At 39.0% G+C, this 19,337-nt stretch overlaps 1 protein-coding gene across 8 annotated transcripts in view; it reads left to right on the forward strand.

The window, feature by feature from the left end:
• GLRA2 (glycine receptor alpha 2) overlaps positions 1 to 18,107 on the forward strand; it is a 119,732-nt gene extending 101,625 nt beyond the window's left edge. For all 8 annotated transcript variants that reach the window (XM_031503777.2, XM_077781615.1, XM_077781614.1 and 5 more), the window contains one exon: positions 16,593 to 18,107. In XM_031503777.2, the coding sequence (XP_031359637.2) occupies positions 16,593 to 16,871 (279 nt within the window). In that variant the 3' untranslated portion in view covers positions 16,872 to 18,107. The remainder of the gene's footprint in view (positions 1 to 16,592) is intronic.
• The last annotated feature ends 1,230 nt before the right edge of the window (positions 18,108 to 19,337 follow it).

Genomic DNA, 19,337 nt, shown 5'->3' on the forward strand with positions numbered 1-19,337 from the left:
AGCCTTGACACTGTCTAGCACAAACTTTCAATGTTTTCAATTTATCTATCTGTTGTCTCCTAACTTATGCCAGCTTTCTTTCTGACTTCCTCAGTGGGATCAGGCACCAAATCTACTCATTTTCCCCATCAGCAGAATTTTCATCTTCTAGGCTTTTTTTTTTTTTTTTTTTTTGTTCTGATCCTCACAGGCAAGATAAATTCTAGCAAGTCTAATCAAGTGTGATGCTGCTACAGGCTGGTGAGATAGAGAGAGCTTGTGTGCCACAGGATGCTCTTTTACAGCCCTTGGTATCTTCTGTCTGGAAGTCTTTCAAGGTCCTAATGGCCTTTTTTTTCACAACTACATACCTAGTTAGATGGATTAAGGGGTATTTTTCTGGTGCAAGTGTTTAATTTCGTGTCTAGAATGGGTGGTGTATACACCAATGAGTGGATAATCAAGTCTTCTGAAAAATCACTATGTGCTGTTGTTCAGTAGTGTTCCTGCCCTACTAATAGGCTATATGTGTTTTACTTATAACCTTCCAGTGGCTCTTGCAGAAGACAATGGCCTTTCTTCAAGATTTGCAAGCTCTTGCCCCATCCTTTCTGGAGGAATAGAGGCAAATGATGCAACTATTTGACTACAGTTTCCTTGTTTGACCATAATGATAGCTGGTCAGACAGGTCCCTCTTAGGGCAATTGTTTTGGAACACACACACATGTATGTTGTGTGTGTTGTGTGTGTGTGTCCAAGACAAGAAGCCAGAAGAGGTGTAACTTATTTTAGATACTATTCTCCCTCCATTAGCTTTACACTGCATTTCCCACAGAGGTCTCTGGATTTCTTTTGTGCCTCTCTACTTAGTAATTGCCAGTTTTTCCATATATTGGCATATTCTGCCCTATCTGGGCTTCAGCTTTCTTGAATTTATTAATCCTGGTTCTTCTTTTGAGCATCTTACATTTGGGTATCATGCTTCTCACTCCAGGTAGCCTCACCAATATTTCTAGCTATGAATTCTCTAGCAAAATTAAAGAGGATTAGGTTGTTTTTTGGTTTTGGTTTTTTTTTTTTAAATTTTTCTGCTACTTGCAAGTTTATTGCTCCATATAGCTTCTTTTTTTATTGCTTCTCATCTGTTTTTTACCAAGCATGAGCCTAGATGCTCATCCTCATTTGCCAAGCTGTTTTTTGGTTTTTCAACCTACTCACTGTGTTTTCCATGTAGTATTTGCTTTCAGCTTTACCTTTCTAGCTAGCAACAGTCTAATTTATTATCACAGGCCCCACAAAACTGGATTCCTATCAGAAATAAGATATAGCTCTATTACAGATTATTTTTTAAAATGCTCGTAAACAATTGTTTTAGTAATGCCTATGGAAATGCATAACATTGAATTTCGATTCTTATTTCAGGTTTACATCTTATGAAAAACAGACTTGTCAACTTTTCAAGCTAAACATGCAGCATTATAGTCATAAAGCAAGGGTATTTGGTAGGAACATTTATTTGGGTCATTATCCAGACTTTTGAGTTAAATAGACAGTGTAGCTTTGAAATTCATGAGGCAGTTGTTCAGCAGCTGGCCACATCTCTGTGCTGTGGGAAGCTCCATCTGGAGATCACAAATTCCAGGAAGGCTGTCCTGTGTTGGGCCAGGGCTCTGCCTTGCACAGGAATCTCTGTGTGGCAGCAATCCATCCTTGCTGCATCCTCCTGGGCTCCAGGACTTTGCAGCTCAAGGACTTCTAAACCAAAGGTGGTATTTTTGTGATGAGCAGCCTTTGCTATTTATGGATAGAGCAGTCAGTTCAATGTGATGATTTATGAATTATTGAAATACTTTTTTAAAACTTGCCATGAGTTGCTGTTATTAGGTCTGCATCACTTGTGGGACTAGGAGTACGTATGGCCACTGGAGCCAACAAGAGTGCATGCTGGCAGGGAAAAGGGTATTGGAAGTGGAGGGAGATCTGGTGTGAGGTGAATCCAAAGACAGATAAGACCAAAAATGTGTATTAGATGAAAGCAAGCAGGATGAATAATGGTTTTGCAAACTGTATCACATACTCACAGTGTTTGGTGGGTATTTGTCATGAGCAAAGTAACCCTGAGTTCAGTGCCTGTGCCTGCAAGGAGGGCAGGTTTGAAAGAGAAAGGAGGGGAGACAGTTGTGCTAGTTTTCTTTTGTTATCTGATGTATTTCTCTTTGCACAATTATACAAACAACAGCAGGAACAAAATCAGCACATTTAGGGATTTAGAATAAGACAATTTCATTCTGCCATTTCAGGTTTCTAAGATGGTGGTTTGGGGAGTGAGTGGTGGTCCTTAGCCCATGCAAAGAAGAAAAAGCAATGGGGAAAACAAGTTTATTTGCTCTCATAATTAATAACATTTAGAAAGGAAATCATTAAACACCAAGTCAGTGCTGCTGTTCCAAAATTTTACCTTGGATTTAGACTTTAAGTAAAAGCAAAATATTATCTAGCTGTTGCAGTTCTCTTTTAAAATGTCTTTGAGAACGGACATTTTGTTCCTTATCTTGAAGATGTCCTAGATTTGTCTGTCATGAACTCTAGTGGAGTCAGTTTTATATTTTTTGCTAATGGGTTGGACTTTTATTATTCTGCCTTTACTGTTACCTGTGCTAGATGTTCATGCAATGGAGACACAAAATGTACTTTTTTCATAGGGACCAAACAGGAGTGTGAAGAAAAAGGCAATAAAAAAGTCGAGAGAGGGTAGTTTTATTCAGGCACGGAAAATGTTGTCTTGCTTCCTAAATGTAAATACTCCTTTTTTTCAAGTTTGCACAAAGGATGTTTTTCCCCAAAGACATGACAGCTCTTTTAAGATGCTCTGGTGCTGTATGCTGCTGTTCTTTGTCTTCTAGATACTGGAGATGCCTGTTTATGTTGCCTGTCTCTTATTTGCTCTTTGATCTTTGCTCACTTTCCCTTGAGGCTTATATCGTGTTGTTTTGTTGTAAAAATAATCTATTTGAATTTCACTTTTTGATGCATGGAGACTGCTGCTTTTGTCACACTTCTCTGTACTGTTACTTCTTTCCTCTTTAGTGAGTTCTCTTGTGAGTGTTTGTGTAGCTGGGGTTGAATATCAGACTTATACCATGACAGCAGATCTTTTTCATCAGATGCTGTATTTGAATCTAACAGCTGCTATTTCATGAATATTTTTTGAAGCCCATGTGAAGCTTAGGGGTGTTTTTATTGCATGTGGCATCCCAGCCAGTGTTTTTAGCACCTCACTTTTTTTCCTGTCACTGCTGTATGTTCCTTGCTGCCACACCTCACTCTTGTGAGCCTGTCAAATATTTACCTCCTTTAGCCATGAAATATGAACCCCATTCTCCCCTGGTGAGGTCTCATTCACCTGAGGGGAGATGGAAAGGTATTTAGCCAAAAGCACCATACCCCAGGGGTACAGGGGTGCCCAAAGGGTAAGCAGTATCACATGGTGGGATGTAAATGTTGACCTTCTTTTTACCATAAATCTTCCCTCCTTGCCTTTGATTTCAGAGTAAAGATGTCTTAGGAATTGGTACCATATGAATCTAGGGATCTTTTCTGCTTGGCAGCTTTCAAACCTTCGAAGCAAAGAGGCTTAGACTTTAGCCTCTTTGCATTTTTAAAGCATTACAATTTAGAGGAAGCTGTTTGGCCTGGACAGTTATTGACTTCTATTCTGTTCTTCAGACTACAAATACAGAGTTGTAAGGTGGCAGGGAAGATGGCTGGCTTGAGAGCCAGCTGGCAGAGCCAGCACCAGGCAGTGTATTGAACAATTTACAGTTGCTGAAATTATTAATCAGTGCTGTTAAACATTGTTCTATAATGTGCCCAATATATCAGGAGTGAGTTTAAAAGAGATTCATCAGGGATTGTTCCTAATGGAGAGTGTGAGCTGAATTTTATCTTTTTGTGGATGTGCTGATCCACATTTGAGTATTTCAGATCTACATCCTGTAATTCTCTTTGACTTGCAAGTACTTCTGGAACAAATGTGAGTAAAAAAGTATCTGAACAATTATTTACCATTCTGGACAGAAATAGTGATAGGCTCTTTCTGAACTAAGTGTTTGCTTCCCCTTCCTTCTGCAGCAACACAGATTACAGCTGCAGGTATGCTGCTGAAATACAGCTACACAGGTTTGTATTTTGTAACTCATGCCAATCTTCTACTGAGATGTCTGCTTTTTTGTTTGTGAGATCTCATTCTTTCTCAGCTGCCCTTCACCCTTTAGCCCCTTTTAGAGGCTGCCCCTGACTTTAACTTCTGTCTGGACTGAGGAAGTAATTTCTCAACATGTAGATGAGGAGCCAAGATTAATCCAATACTTTTTTTGACAGAGATATATAACCTATAAATGCATTATGCAGTCTAAAAACAACCTGCCTGAGCAATTAGCTCAGTAATCAGACATTTAAAAACAGTGGCAGAAGAGCAGAGCTATGGATTATGATGCACAATAAATTAGGTTATTTAATAGAAAGCATGCAGAATTTTAATTACAATCAGTAAATTTTACATTTGCTGCAAGTACTCATGTGGGTTGCTAATGTGACAACTGTGGTAAGACGAGGAGACACCACACAAGGCAAGACTTGAAAACTATAGGCAGATAGGAATACAGAGACTATTTCATTTAAGGCCTGCAAAAGAGCACATTACTGAAATGAATATGTGACAAGAGGGAAGTATTGGATTTCTGTGTGAGGAGCTGACAAGTCAGACAAACAGCAGCAAAGTATTATCTGTGACGGTGAAAAGATCACATCACTTAGAACCTCTGAAGCAACAGGGAAACCGAAGGCAGCATCATTTTATAATGATCTAAGAGAGAACCGTCTCTTTTTTTCCCCTCCCTGGTTATATATAGCTGTTAGAGAGAGCCCTGCTGAGTGGAAAATGGAGCATATGATCAAGGACAGTCCAGTGAGTCAATTTACTGACTAATACTGTAGATTATCATGTCAAATATATAGCGCCAGCAGTATGAACAATAATGAAGCCTAGTTTATTTCTTTCCTGTAAATTGAAATGAAGATGTGATTGGAATTGTCACACCTTGGATATATGAGCCATATTCTCTTAATCATCCAAAACAAATTTCTTTATTCTTTATAGTGACTTCTATTTTAGGATCCATTCCAAAACTGGCAAGCTGAAACCATCTATTTAAATGTGTCAAACATGTTTAAAATATCCTCTAGACCACTGTCTCCTCAGGTGATGATGGTTCAATGGTCTCACACTTTGAAATACCTGCTCCCTTCAGACCCAAAGAAGAGATAACTCAGCCTTTCATCCCGTGGGAAGAAATCATTCAGCACAGCACCATGCAGAGGCACTCTAAATGAACTCCAGTATCAGCAGTAAAACATCCAGCTGTGAAGCCAACAGGGAAAAACACTAGTGGAAACCCCAGATGGCCATTGAAGGGAGCCTTTCCTTGCCTGGTTTTCTATTTTCCTATGTCTCAGAGGGTCAGTGAGAAATTACAAGGGGGATATTGCCAATATTGCGCAGTCTCCTTGGGTCAAACTGATCACTGCTTGAAGAGAAGTTACAGTTAAGCAACCTGCTAAAAAATTCCACTCCAAACAGGAGTTAATTTTAATTTAGCTGTACAATACCAGACTTGTGTTTTACTGGTTTCCAAGCTCCAGGTGAAAGTCTAATTGCCTTTGGGTCTGGCAAAATTTGAGTGTGAGCAAAAACTTAAGGAATTAACATTTGAATTGCAAATCACTGCCATTCCTTCAGGGTTAAGAATCATAATCGATGTTATTGATTTCCAAAGTCCTTTGTCTGAGATGAGTAACTAAAGAGGCTTTTACTAACTGTTTGCTAACAGTAAGTCACAAAACCCAAATATTGCATGTCTGTTAAGTATAATTTCCTGAAACTGGTGAGTAAACTTTTACAGAAATTAGCAGAGTGTTATAAATTTAGCACATATAAGGAAAAGCAGATGGTACTGCTGTGATTGGACATGTCATTGGAGTATTCCAGAGCATGCCAACTGTTTAATCTCTTAATATTTACATATACTACCACGTTACTCAGTTTTCAGTAGACTAGAACAACATGTGCTACGCACAAACTCTTTTTTCTGAACTTTAAACTTAGAATAAAAATGAAACTCCATTTGCTGGGTTTGCAGCATTCATGTTCATTTTTAAAAGCCTCCAAAAGCTTCTTGTTGCATATTCTGGGTGGTCAGAACACAGTCACAGATTGCTGCATGGGCCCACGCACTTGATGATCTTCAGCTTTCTGTGCCAGCAATGGGACAGGCTGTGTGTCATGAACAGCAGATCAAATGAGAAGCATCACATTTCAAAATGCTTTATGGTACTGGAAACTTTGAGCAATTATCAACTCTGTAGTTTTCCAAAAGCAGATGGTTTTAATTAAAAAACCAAAACCAAAACCAAAACCACAAAACAAAACCAACCAAAAACCCACAACGCCAACAAAATAAAACAAAATCTAATTCCTGGCTAGTCTTAAAAAATAGAGTAACACCTCTCAGTTTAGAAATGGTCTTGGCCTACTTTTATGGCTTTCCTTTTCTATGGAGGAAGATAATTTAGCTGCTAAGGAGAAAGGGCCACAGGATGTAGGACTTAAGGAAGGAACTGAATTTTTCAAGCAGAAGGTATGGACCATTTATAAGGAAAACAGTGAGGATGAAAGCATCAAAGAGAAGGTAGGCAAAAACAGGTCTGGGAGGCAAAATGTGCCAGAGAAAAAAAAAGTTTAAAAGGAGTTAAAAAGAGAAGAGATGGTTGCAGAACTAAGGAGACAGGGAAGCAAAAGACCAAGAGTAGATAGTAACTTGCCTGTGTTTCACATTAGGGATTCCAAGACCCCATTCATGTTTTCAGCTCAGAGGACAACAAATCAGTTTAATGCCCACCCATTATGATTGTACAGTGTGTGTGATGTCCTACTGTGCAGAACTTGGGTTATCACCAAACACCTCTTCTGCCTGGTACTTATGGAGCTTTTGGATGTTAAGTGAAGTAGAAACTTGAGCTGCCAGGTCTCCCTGCCTCTCAGGGTGCTCCTGCTTTGCTTTGTTCTTTGGCTTATTGGCATATTTTCTGAATACCATCCTGCCCCTAGTGCTGTCCCTTCTCAAAAGTGGAACCTCAAGGTCAGGAGGTTGTAGGCAGTCACAGTGAGTCCTGACCTCTTCCATGTACCTCATGACAGGTTTCTCCAGAGCTCTGGTACTGCAGACACTGTTTTAGAGTTACTCCAGGACATAATAGATGAAACATCAATGACACTCAATGCTAGAGCAACTTGACAGTGCAATCTCCATGTGGAATTGTTGGGGTGTTTTCCTGAGAAAACATGCATGTCTCAGGAAGGCTGGTGGCATAGCAACCCTTCACTTTTGTGCTATCCTTGTGTGATGTTATTTAGGTAAATTAACTGGACATTTACTCTCCTGTTTTCCTTGATATTCTTGAACAAAACTTGAGTTCAGATAAGCATCTGAGATCTTCTCCCAAGAATACCTTTTCCAGTGCTACAGCCATGCTTCCACATTTCATCTGCCTGTGCCTCTCAGTACTGACTTCTCTCATACACAGTTAAATATCTTGTTTTAGGTTATCTTTGTATCAGTTTTGCCAAATAATAAAAGGCCATCACCAGGAGATCTGTTGCTTAGTTACTGGCCTGGGCAGATGATCCTCTTGGAGAGATGTCAGCACCCCCCAAAGAGCCTATTATGGGCAGAGAGGGTTGGGAAGGTTTAATGACCATTGCCTGTGTGTTCTGTATTCTTGCTTCTCCGAACTACTGCAGGGGAAAAGCTAGTGTAAAAGTTAGCATTTTGAGAAGCTATTAAAAATTAATAATTAATAAAATCCCTGGAGAGTGCCCTTAACCTTAAAATAGAATAAAAATGCTCTCACTAGGTGAACTTGCCACTAACTACTGCCTTCAGGGAATGCATTAGAGGATAGATTAAGTAGATGCCCACACCTATGTGTAGAACATGGGTGGGTTCATGTGTATGTGTGTGTGTGTAATACAGTAAAAGAAAAACTATCAAACCCATTTTTAATGAAGTATTATTTAATTTCCATTGCATGCATACTTCCAATCACCTTCTAGAATTTGTCTTTGGACTTATTTATCAGATGAGAAAAAACACTCCAACAATTCCATACAGAGATAGCAATTCAAGTTGCTATAGCATTGAGTGTCATTGATTTTTACTTCATGATGAATGTTTATTTTCCTGAGAACAAGTAATACTAGAATTTGATAGAGCATCCCTCACAGAAGCAAATAAAAAATGAAAATACAGAGGTCTACCTGTGTAGTAAATTTCTAATACATTCAAAGAGTCAAGATATGTCTAAGATGCAACAATTTATTTTGGAAACAAGTTTGAAGGGCAGATAACGGGCAAATATATATTTTTTAACCCAATGATGCTTTGGGCCTACACAAGAATAGCTTGAGAAATCCAGATTGAGATCTTGACTAACAAGAAGAAATAAATGATATGGAAAGCCGGAAATATAACTTGTATAATAGAAGATAAAGAAATGAAACCAAATCCAAAACATTATTTATTGGAAGCCTGGTATTAAGAACTGATAACTGGAAAAGAAAGGCTTGTCACTTAAGGAACAAAAAGCACCCAAAACCAAAAACAATGAAACAAACAAAATACCTCCCACAGCCTCCCCTGATTTAATTTATAAAATTTGCATGTGAACACTTTAAGATTATTCAAATATTCTTGACTATTTTTAGCTACAGAATTTAAATTATTAATGTAATTTGCAATATTTAATTCATTTTGTTCAGTATTTGCATGAATTAAATGCATTAATGTCTGAGAAAAATCCTGGTAAACTCTGTCTGCATTTGCTGGGGTTCGTTCTGAGTGTTTGTTACAGAAAATGGCTTGAAGGTGAGAGTCCATCACCAGAGAGGCAAAAAGCCTTTTCTTCTTCCTTCCCTTTGCCTGTCCCCTTCCTCCGCCCCTTCCTGACACCATATGCCCTTGTCCTGTGATATTGACCCTGCAGCAGCTTTCTGGGAGGGAGAGAACTGAAGTCTGAAACTCAGACTTGAACACTGCTGAAAGGAGGAAGGTGAGAGTCTGCTCACTCTCCTGATGTAGACATCTTGGAGAAAGCAAAAGAAAATGGAGTAAGTGAATTTTAGGTACATTTCCACTTGTGTTGCAGGTTTTTGATCTTCTAAAATTTTAGCTAATGTCTTGCTTTACATTGTTTAGCTTGATGTGTCCATTGACAGCTATTTCTTGTTATAGCTGAAAAAGTCATATATTTAAAGACCAGCTTTGCATTTTACTCAGCGTTGCATACAGATAGAATGAGTAGAAGTCAGCTGCCCTTTACCCAACAGATTTCTGGTCAGAGCAGATTATCTTTCAAATCTAGGTGACAAACATGTATTTGTCTGATGTTAAACAGAATAATGTGCCATTTCCACTGATAAACTGGCCAGCCTCTTCTTTCTTTGGAGAGACACTGGCAGAAGTTATCCAAGAACAGTCAAGCCTCCAGACTTTACTGTCCTGAGAGAATTTAATATCCAGTCAAATTATACTTATAAGACACAGAGATCGCTGTATCTAAATATTTTAAGGCATAAATTTCATTTAAAATAAAGGGAAACAAGCAACCAAGACTGTCTCAGAAATCAATCTACTGTTTTTTTAGGGGGAATGACTATCATAACATTTATGGTGCTTTGCAAAGCATTAGTTCATCTGTTCTCTCTCCCCTAAAATGACAACAATCATTATATTTTATATAAAACTTGAAATTTAATAAGAAATTTTCATTAATTGTGTTTGCAAAATTTAGAGACAGAAGCCTTTCTTTACTGAAAAAAGATTTTTTAGTTTTTTTTCCTAGCAAACTACTTACCCTTACTGACTGTATAATCTTTAATGTGAAAGTAATTTTTGAAAAATTTTGGTTCTACTTATAGATATTTCAAGGCAGGAAAATATTTTTGCTCACAACATGTTTAAATTATGTTACTCTTTCAGTTGGATAATGTTCAATTCCTACATGAAAAGGGCGAAGCCGCATTAACTACCATTTCATTATTGCATTAACAACAGTTCACTTGCTGTTCTTTCAGACTGCGTAAGTAAATCACTCATGCTTCAGAGACTTTTGTGCTGTTTACTGGAGACAGAACATGCTACTAAACACAAGTTTCCAAAACAAGCCTAAATTTGTCCATTGGAAACCTCACCAAAGACAACAAGGACCAATTTCTCTTCCATTAATAAAAGGTCTGTTTATAATACAAGGTCTGTTTTATTTAGATTCCATAAGGGTTCAAATGAGAGCAAAAGCCAACCTCAGTGAGCAGGAAAATCGCTGTTAAGAGAGGCTGGAACAGGGTGAATGCCACTGTCACATGCAGAATGATGGGTCCTGATGGAGTGTCATCTTGCAGTAGGATTAGTCAGAGCCTGTTTACACTTTTGATTAAACATCTTGGCGAATGTTTACGGAAAACTATATTTAAACCAAATTCTGGGAAGTATTTGGTCTATAATTTGGGCAGGATTGAAGTGAGGTCACAATTTTACATCACCTTCTGCTCCTCTGAAGTCTGCATTAAGAAGGAGTGGGAATGACATCTGGCATAAGTGAGCTGATGTCCAGAGCTTTTCAGGCTGTAAGAAATCAGAATAGTTTGTTAGCATCCTGTGATATCACCTTCCAAACACAGCTTTTCTAAGATGAGATCTCATCTCTTTTCTTCATGCAAAGTAAAAAGCCTTTACCATCCTTGCTGTTCCTCTTTGTACTTTATCTACTTCTTTTATGTCTTCATTAGGCTTGAGTGACCAGAAATACCTCTTGTGTCCAAAAACTGATGGCTCTGTGAGTAGATATATGGCAGAATGGCATTTTCTGTTTTGTTTGCCCATTTCCTGACTGATGTTTAGCAGAGGACTGATGTCAGAATCATATATGTACCAATTTCCCAAACTCACAAATGAGAAAAAAACCCAAACAACATTTTTAGCCCACTAGCATTTATGTGTAATTAGGATTATCTTCTGCAATGCTTTACCTTGCACTTATCAACCCTGTATTTCATTTACTGCTACTCTGTTACTTAGTCACTCATTTTTTAGAATCCTTCTAGAAAGCCTGGCTTAGCTTTGTCTGTTCTGAATATCCTGTTTCACCTGTGTACCTTCCCTTGGGAGCCTTTGTCCCAGCTTATTTATAACTCAGTTCCTTCTAAGTGCTTCTCACAGAGATTCTTAGAGATCCCCTCCAGTGAATCCCCCAGTTATGAAATTGATCATTTACTCCTAAACTCCATTACTGCCTTTTAAACAGTTAATCTGTGAAAGGACCTTCCTTCTCATCTCCTCACAATTGAATTGAATTGAATTGAATTGAATTGAATTTTGTAAGAGGCTTCTGTGAGGAACCAAAGGGGATTTGAAAGTCCAAATGTGCTTCTCAGCTGAACTATCTTCATCCACATACTCAGTGACTCCTGAGAACTGAAACCATGTAAGCATGACTGTCTGCAAACCCATACCATGAATTATGTAAAGTACTGAGAGATGGGAGGTATCTCAAAGTCATAAAGATGATTTAAGAATGAAATCTCCATACATATTTTGGTGTCCACTCCCTAATGATTCCATTTTGCATTCAAGTCTGAATTGATTCCGGGTTTCTAACTTTGTGCTTATGAATACCAAAAGGAAAATTTCTCTGATGTTCTCTATCCTATACCTAAAATTAATCATCTGTATCCTTGAAATTTAATTAAACCAGATAGTCTTTTAAATAGTTTTTCCACCATATGTTGGAAAAGAGTATCAAAATTAAAAGAATAAATCACATCAGAGAGCAAATTAAATACACTGCTTGAAGCCAGCCTCTCTCTCATTTTCCTCATTGTTAAAACTTATTCAATGCTGACAATAAGCATTTAAAAGTGGTGGGGACAAAGCCCTTCAAAATGCATTTTACAGAAAGCTGAGCATGGAAGGCATTGAATGGGATAGATTTTCTAAAGTGTTTTTCCTATTTCTGATTGCTTTGGTGTGAAACTGGTGGTATGAAATACATTCTAGTCCTGATTGAGTAGAAATAAAAGCTTTATAAAAATGAAAAATGAAAAAAGAAAGCCATTTCAGAAGTATTACGGCCATTTATGTGTTGCTTAGTGTAAAACTAAGTCAAGAGAATTTAATGCCATCAATTTGTAAAGTACAAAAAATCACTAAATTCATAAAGGGTTATTTAAAAATAAGAAAAATATGTAATTCTTGTTTAATGAAAATCATTGAAAGCCAATACCTAAGCTTGATCATTATGACATCATAAGACAATAGTCATAAATTTATGTTGTTGAAAAAACATCTATAGAAAGTATTTACCTCAATCTCAGGAAATATAATTAGTTTTCAATTGATAATTCTTCTAAAATACTCAGGGTGTTAACATCTGAAAGAAAATATCAAAAGAACCCTTTCCTCTTGCTATTAATTTCTTTTGTTTTTCATCCTAGTTTATGATCCTTTCCCCTATGCCTTAATCAATGACAGAAGGAGTTGTGACTCTGGTTTATGTAACCTAACTTCACATCTCTTTAGAAAGATAAAGCTAATAACTTCAATGGCACTGGATTCTGCCACTCCAGTTGATGCCCAGTGTCTTTCAGCTGCTCTTTGATTTTGGTTTTAGCATCTGTAAACACATAAATAGTCTAGGATTTATGCAAGTGAGATTCTGTCCAGTTTAAAATGAATATGTTTAAAGTGTAATCTGATTAAAAATAATGATAGAGATGTTTGAAAAGTCATTTGGAGTACTTTAGCAGTGACTAAGGTAGAGAACAGGTTGAAGACTGTCGGTGGATGAGTGTCCATGGTAGGTATGTCAGAGGGTATGAACTGAGTATGACCTTGAGAATGAAGAGTGACTCTGCAGCCTCACCAGAAGGTACCCAAGGTAAGTTGTGCAGTAGTTCACCAACCCTCTAGCTCAAAGGAAGATATATCCACTCCTTACGGGAAAGCACTTAAGGTCAGTTCTTCATCTAGCATTTTGAATTAGAATTTTAAAAAAGGTTCTTTATAAAAGTGTGTAAATTTGTTTTTTTCTCTGTGACTATTCCCCCAAGTCCTTTATATGTAACAGGATGTTGGAAGATTATCTGAAATGTCAAACTGTGCTTTTGTCGTAAGATTATGGTGGTTTAGAGACAGATTTTTTAAACTACATCCATAATGCTAAAGTAAATCAGATGGGGGATTTTATTGTTCCTGAGGCCAGATATCACCACATGACTCATGATGGCATTGTGTAGTGTTAGTCCCCAGTGGAGCCCAGATTTGTCTGGGCGAAAGCTTTTTGGCATGATCCACTCCAGAGTGAGCTAGCCCACAAGCAGCATGGACAACGAACTTCCAGCACTTGGCCTGATTCCCCAGCTCCCCTCAGCAGCATGGAGGAAACCTTCTGTCCCCTCTGCTTCATTTTGGGTGGAACCAGTTTAGGAGCTCAGAGGGCCAAAAAGACACAAGGCCACTTCTGCAGTCTCATGGCAAAAATACCCTCTTAGCACAGACATGTGGGACTCCAGGGTTTCATTGTTAACTTTCAACACCCTTGGCCACTTTCGTTGGTAAGGGCAGAGTTCTCACCACCCTGAGGTCTTTCAGGTGATGTCTGCTCAGGTGGGAGAGCTCTGATGGGGTCAGGTCTTGCCTGTGAGACCTGGCAGTGCTCAGAGTGCAGGCACATGCCAGGCTGCAAAGCTCCTTCGGCTCCGGGGGATTTTCCTGTTAAAAATCCCATGGTGGTTTTGGAGCTGTGGCATCTCCAGGGCTGGAGCTGGGGCTGTAAGGACTCTGGCTTTCCTTGCCTCTGGTGGCACTTAAAAGATCCCAACAGCTACAGCTTGGGTGTTTCTAGTGCTGTGTTTGTGTAAATCCATCATATCAGGCATAGTAACAAGTGGGTATAGCAAGACAATGCTGTTCTCCTAATCGATTACTTAGTCTTTGAAAAAGGTTTTTCTGATAAAGGTTAAAAAACCCTACATTAATTTTTTTTTTTTTTTTTTTTTTTTTTTTTTTTTTTTTTTTTTTTTTGCAACCAGCAAACAGCTCCATGTTGGGAAAACAGTAATAAATCAATCCAGAGATCTATTAGGGAAAAGGAGATTCAAATCTGTTCAAGCAGAGAGGGAAACTGACCATGTATCACTCATACCCCAGGTGAATGAGGTACCTCTTGTACACAGGGTAAATCCCATCTGCTGCAGTCCTAAATGAAAAACTAACATGAATACTGGACATGCTTTCCTCTGGCTTGTGTGAGGAAGAAGTGGCACAGACAACTGTCTGGGTGGGAAAAGCAGGACTCTAAATCCCATCGGGACATAAGTGGCTCCTTACAGTTAAGGGTTGAGTGCTGAATACCTAAACTAATTTTATTTAAATGTCCCTGTCCCTAATATCAGGTGGCTGCCCACTCAAGTTGCTACAGCTTAAGCTTGAAAGGAAGGCTGTGACATTGTAGATGAATTGCTCAACCTCATGTGACAATGCTGTGATCCACCAGGGCACAGTGGAAGTCAGGACTCTCCAAGCTGGTGTTGAGCTCAGTACTTTTTATTCTTCCCACAGATCTCTCAGGAGCAACAGAAATTAAATTTTTAAAAAATGAATGAAGTACATATGGCAACACAGCTGCTGAAAATCTGTTACCCTTTTTAATCACCTCTCATGTCCTGGGCATGCATTTTATCCTTTAAACTCAGTAAAATGAAAAACACTGAGAGGAAGGCATCTCCCTGTATTATTGGGGGATTCTTTTGGTAGTGTTATTAAGTCATGCCAGACAAGCCTTGCCTAATAAGACTATCCAGAACTTAGGTCTCAGTGGGTTCATCTTTAAAATACTTTACACACTTATAATCACTAGGACAAGCAGAGTTTTCACAGAAGCACTGCAAACTGCAAATAAATAAAATTGAAAAATGAGAGGACCATCCTTCTTGTTTTTTCATGATGGTGAACTTTTGAAATGGAAAGGTTGTAAGCCCTGGATAAGTGCTCAAACAGCCTTGCAATGATGCAATTTTCCACCTGCTTATGGATACTGTGTAGAATAGACCTTCATGCTGAAGTGACGGGGTCTCCAAGGTACTGTTTACTGCCTACCTTCCTTCCATAAACATTCAGTGCCATAAGCAGAGTGACTATTCCTCATTTGGTAGCCTTGAGTCACACTACTGATTATTCACCTTTGCATGTCAGCTCCAAGGTAAGGACAGCAAATTGGGTGATATATTCAATTCCAGTCCTGGACCTGGGGAGAGAGAAAAATGCTGCTATTGAAAGAGGTTCTTCTGTGAAGGAGCAGTGATTTACATCCTGAATAGGTGCAAATTATCCTCCCTTCCCACCCCAAAGTTCAGCCAATATACTCATTATTCAATATCTTGCTGCTGTGATGCTTTTTTTCCTTGCAGTTTTTGATTTTCTGTTAAGTTCAGAAGGCTGTGGTTTGGTAAGAGATATGAGGATATTAAACATCCCCGTGAGGGATTTGGCTCCTTATCTGCCCAATAACTGGTTATTTTCAGTCAACAGTGAAGCATCTGTCAGTCAAAGAAAAGGTCTTTAACTAGAACAAGCTCCTGAACTTACAATTCATCTCTGCTGGAATGAAAAAGAATAGAGCTGCTTTGTCTATTGGTTTTGAATCCTTCATGGAGAGCTGCCAGCAACTGTTAACTTGTGTATTATTGTTCTATCAGACAGGAGAAACATCAGGGAGAATTTACCAGCACAATCACAAGCCTTTCATCACTCAGTTATTATAGTGATAAAGTTCAGTGGTAGTTACTCACCTCTCCAAAAACAAATATCACCCATCCAGACAAGAGAAAATGGATTTCTGCAGGGTGATGCAACATTAGCTTGTGCTACTGCACCTGACTCCCAGGTGCCAACACTAAATCCAAGTGCCCAGTGCACTTTGAAGAACTGATTGACAGAGCACTCCTGTGAGCAAGGAGGGACCATGATCTGCCCCTGTTTTGCAGGTTTGAGATGGAGCTGTATGGTTGCTGTGAGGCTGAGCAATGAACTTGGGCCCCTGGATCTTTGGGTCATTCAATTCAGCCTGGCTGAAGCAGACATCCTGCTACCAACACAACCATGTTTCCTCCCCACAGAAAGCTCAAGGAGAGCAATATAAACCTGTGGAGTCAAACCTCTTCCCTATAGGGCTGGGATACAGCTTGCTGCTCAGGGCACTTGATTTAGACATAGCTAGAAAAATTAAAGCTCAGATTCACAAACACTGGAAGTTACCTGATTTACACATATTTTTTTATGTGGGTTTTAATTTCTTGTTTGTCTTTAAAACCCAGACTTTTTGTCATTGCGTAACCAGGTAATTTGCTGAGGTACTTTGGAGGGGTGCACCTCAACTACTCAGCTACATGGCATGCTCAATAGACAGGTGATTGTGTGTCTTATTTGTCCTCTTTATCCTCCAGGAAGACGAAGTTGCTCGTGACAGCCGATTCAATTTCAGTGGCTATGGCATGGGCCACTGCCTCCAAGTCAAAGATGGCACAGCAGTCAAGGCTACGCCACCCAACCCAGCTCCAGCACCACCAAAGGATTCAGAGTCCATCAAGAAGAAGTTTGTTGACCGTGCAAAAAGGATTGATACAATATCCCGTGCTGCGTTCCCACTCGCCTTCCTCATTTTCAACATCTTTTACTGGATTACATACAAAATTATACGGCATGAGGACATTCACAAGAAATAGGAAACTCTGCTTTGCCAGGACTTCTTAGCCAAAGTGATCCACATGTAAATAAACAGCAAAATGTCATTCTGTCATATGGACTAAGGGTTTCTTCCCCACTCCCCCAGAACACTGGAGAAAAAATTAGCAAAGAAGAAAAGGAGTGTAGAAGGAAAAGTGATTCCATGAAAAAATATGCCGTGAGACCAGTCAAGAGGCTCCCCTTATGTACTCCTAGTGTGTTCTTCCAGATTCAGCATCAATCAGACATCTATAATTGGGGCCAAATTATACCCAACTTCATTGCCAAGATATTACCTTTCAGAACAAAAGAGAATCAGAAAACAAACAATTCTCCTAAAACATCTATCAAGAGACTGTGGTGGCTACAGTACAGTGAGCTATAAGAGGACCAAAATTTTTCAGGATAATGTTGCCTTTCTATTTGAAACAAGTCTACTGAGCTACATTCCATGATCATGTCTGTAGGTAGTGGTTTCACCAAGGAGTCCTTTTGTGGGTTGTAAATTCTTTCTACTGATAGGGGAGAGGGAAAAAATGAAAAAAATTTATACTTTACTATCCTTGTGGGTGTGCATTTTAATATTATCTTGCTTTACTAGAATTGTAATTTTGGGGTTGAACTTGTGTGTCATGTGATTTATTTGATAGTTGACACTCCAAATCCAGTGAAACTGCCCAGTTTATTTCTGTTGGGAGACAGTGCACTTATTTTATTTTATTTCTGCTGATTTTACATGCAACTTGAGGTGCCAAACTGTATTTTACCTGTTGTGCTGCCCTGTACCACATTACTTAGTAAGAACTTGTTTCCAGGTGTAGCTCAGATAAGCATTGAGTTTTTATTATCGCTCTCATTGTAGCTGCAGTCAATAGCTCTATAGGTAAACACAACTTGTTTACAGACCTCTAATTTATATCTTTACTCAAAGTGGCTATCATTTTAAATATCATTAATTAACCTAAGAATTTTAAAACTGTACTGTGATTTTCAGAACCTGATACCTTTTGGTGCCGGATCTGCATTATTCAAATCCTTGCTACATGTTTTAAAGTAGAAAATTTAAAAAAAAATCTAAAAAAAGAGGAAAAAAAAGATGGTATTTTTGCTTACATGGAAGAAGACAACCTGTAACATAAGATGAGTAAAACATTAACATTTTACACTTGCTGTAAAAGGGTTTATTAAAAAAAGGTATTTGTTCAATTTCAATAAAGCTAAATGTGGTACTAACATTCCTTCACTCTCTTCTTCATTTGCAGCAGCAGCAGCAGCAGCAGCAGCAGCAGCAGGGCTGTTCGTGCCACAGCCCAGCTCTTCCACTGCTCTGTCAGCAGAAAGAGGGTGAAAAGCAGCCTTCTGCTGACATGACTAAGCACACCACATTTTTCTGTCTATCCTGCAGCAAAGGGACTATTGCAGCCCCTGGAGTATGTCAAGGACTGTCAGATGTGTGTCTGGGATACGATGGGAGCATTTGTAGAACATTTGTATGTGCTGAGCCAGGTCTGGGGAAGGAGGGATGCTGCTCCCCTCTCACACCAACCCTGCAGAGCAAGAAATACAGCCTAACTTCACATGTGCTGTGCCTGGCTTGGGGATGGCCTGAACTTTCTTCTCGCTTTCTTACAGCTTCACCACCTTGGTGAGCCACAGGACATGCTGAGATGGCCTGTGCCAGGTGCCTTTTGTAGCCATGGGAATGTCCAATAGTTTAAAAACAAATTGAAAACTGAATTCAGTTTTCTGACCTTCCCTTGTGAGGCCCAAATACACACACTGTAGCTGCCCAGTACAGGCAATTTTTCTCACTCCCCTAATGAGATGTGGTGCTGAAACATACTGAGCTTTCAGCACCTCTCAGTCTGCTTTTGCTCCTGGACCAGCTTCTGCTGAGAGAATACAGGTTCCACAGCTTGTCTGAGCCTGTATTTGTGTGTTTATGTGTCTGTGGTTGTTTTCCCATCTCTCTCCACATGGCTGCCTGTAGCTACCAACCTTTGTTCTTTTCCATAAAAAAGGAGGGAATCTGGAGGTTGTGACAATCTGATTCCTGAAAAATAAATTTGTGACAAAAAGCCAGTCATGCATTTTATCTTCCCATACCCTCCTCAGCTTTGTAGACTCTTCTGCTGCTTACACTTCTGATGGAACTGGCATCACCTCCACCTTGTTGAAGCAGGGGATCCAGATGTGACTGACAGCTCCAGAAAGGGTAAAAAGTGAGAACTCAAAACAACTGTCCCAACTATTCTTCTCTAAAAACAAGCTATTGATGCAAATTCAAGTATCGTAATATATGCAGTTTTTATGGTATCAGATTTGCTTTTATTAATTTTTAAAGTGAAACAGTATTTGATTATAGATAATGTATAGATAATGTAGTAGAGGAAAACCCCAGCACAATCTTAGTACAACAAACTGGGGCAGGGTGAAGATACCCATCTCTAAACCATGTTTTTATG

This window comes from Lonchura striata, chromosome 2 (genome assembly GCF_046129695.1).
Source record: "Lonchura striata isolate bLonStr1 chromosome 2, bLonStr1.mat, whole genome shotgun sequence".
NCBI lineage: Eukaryota > Metazoa > Chordata > Aves > Passeriformes > Estrildidae > Lonchura > Lonchura striata.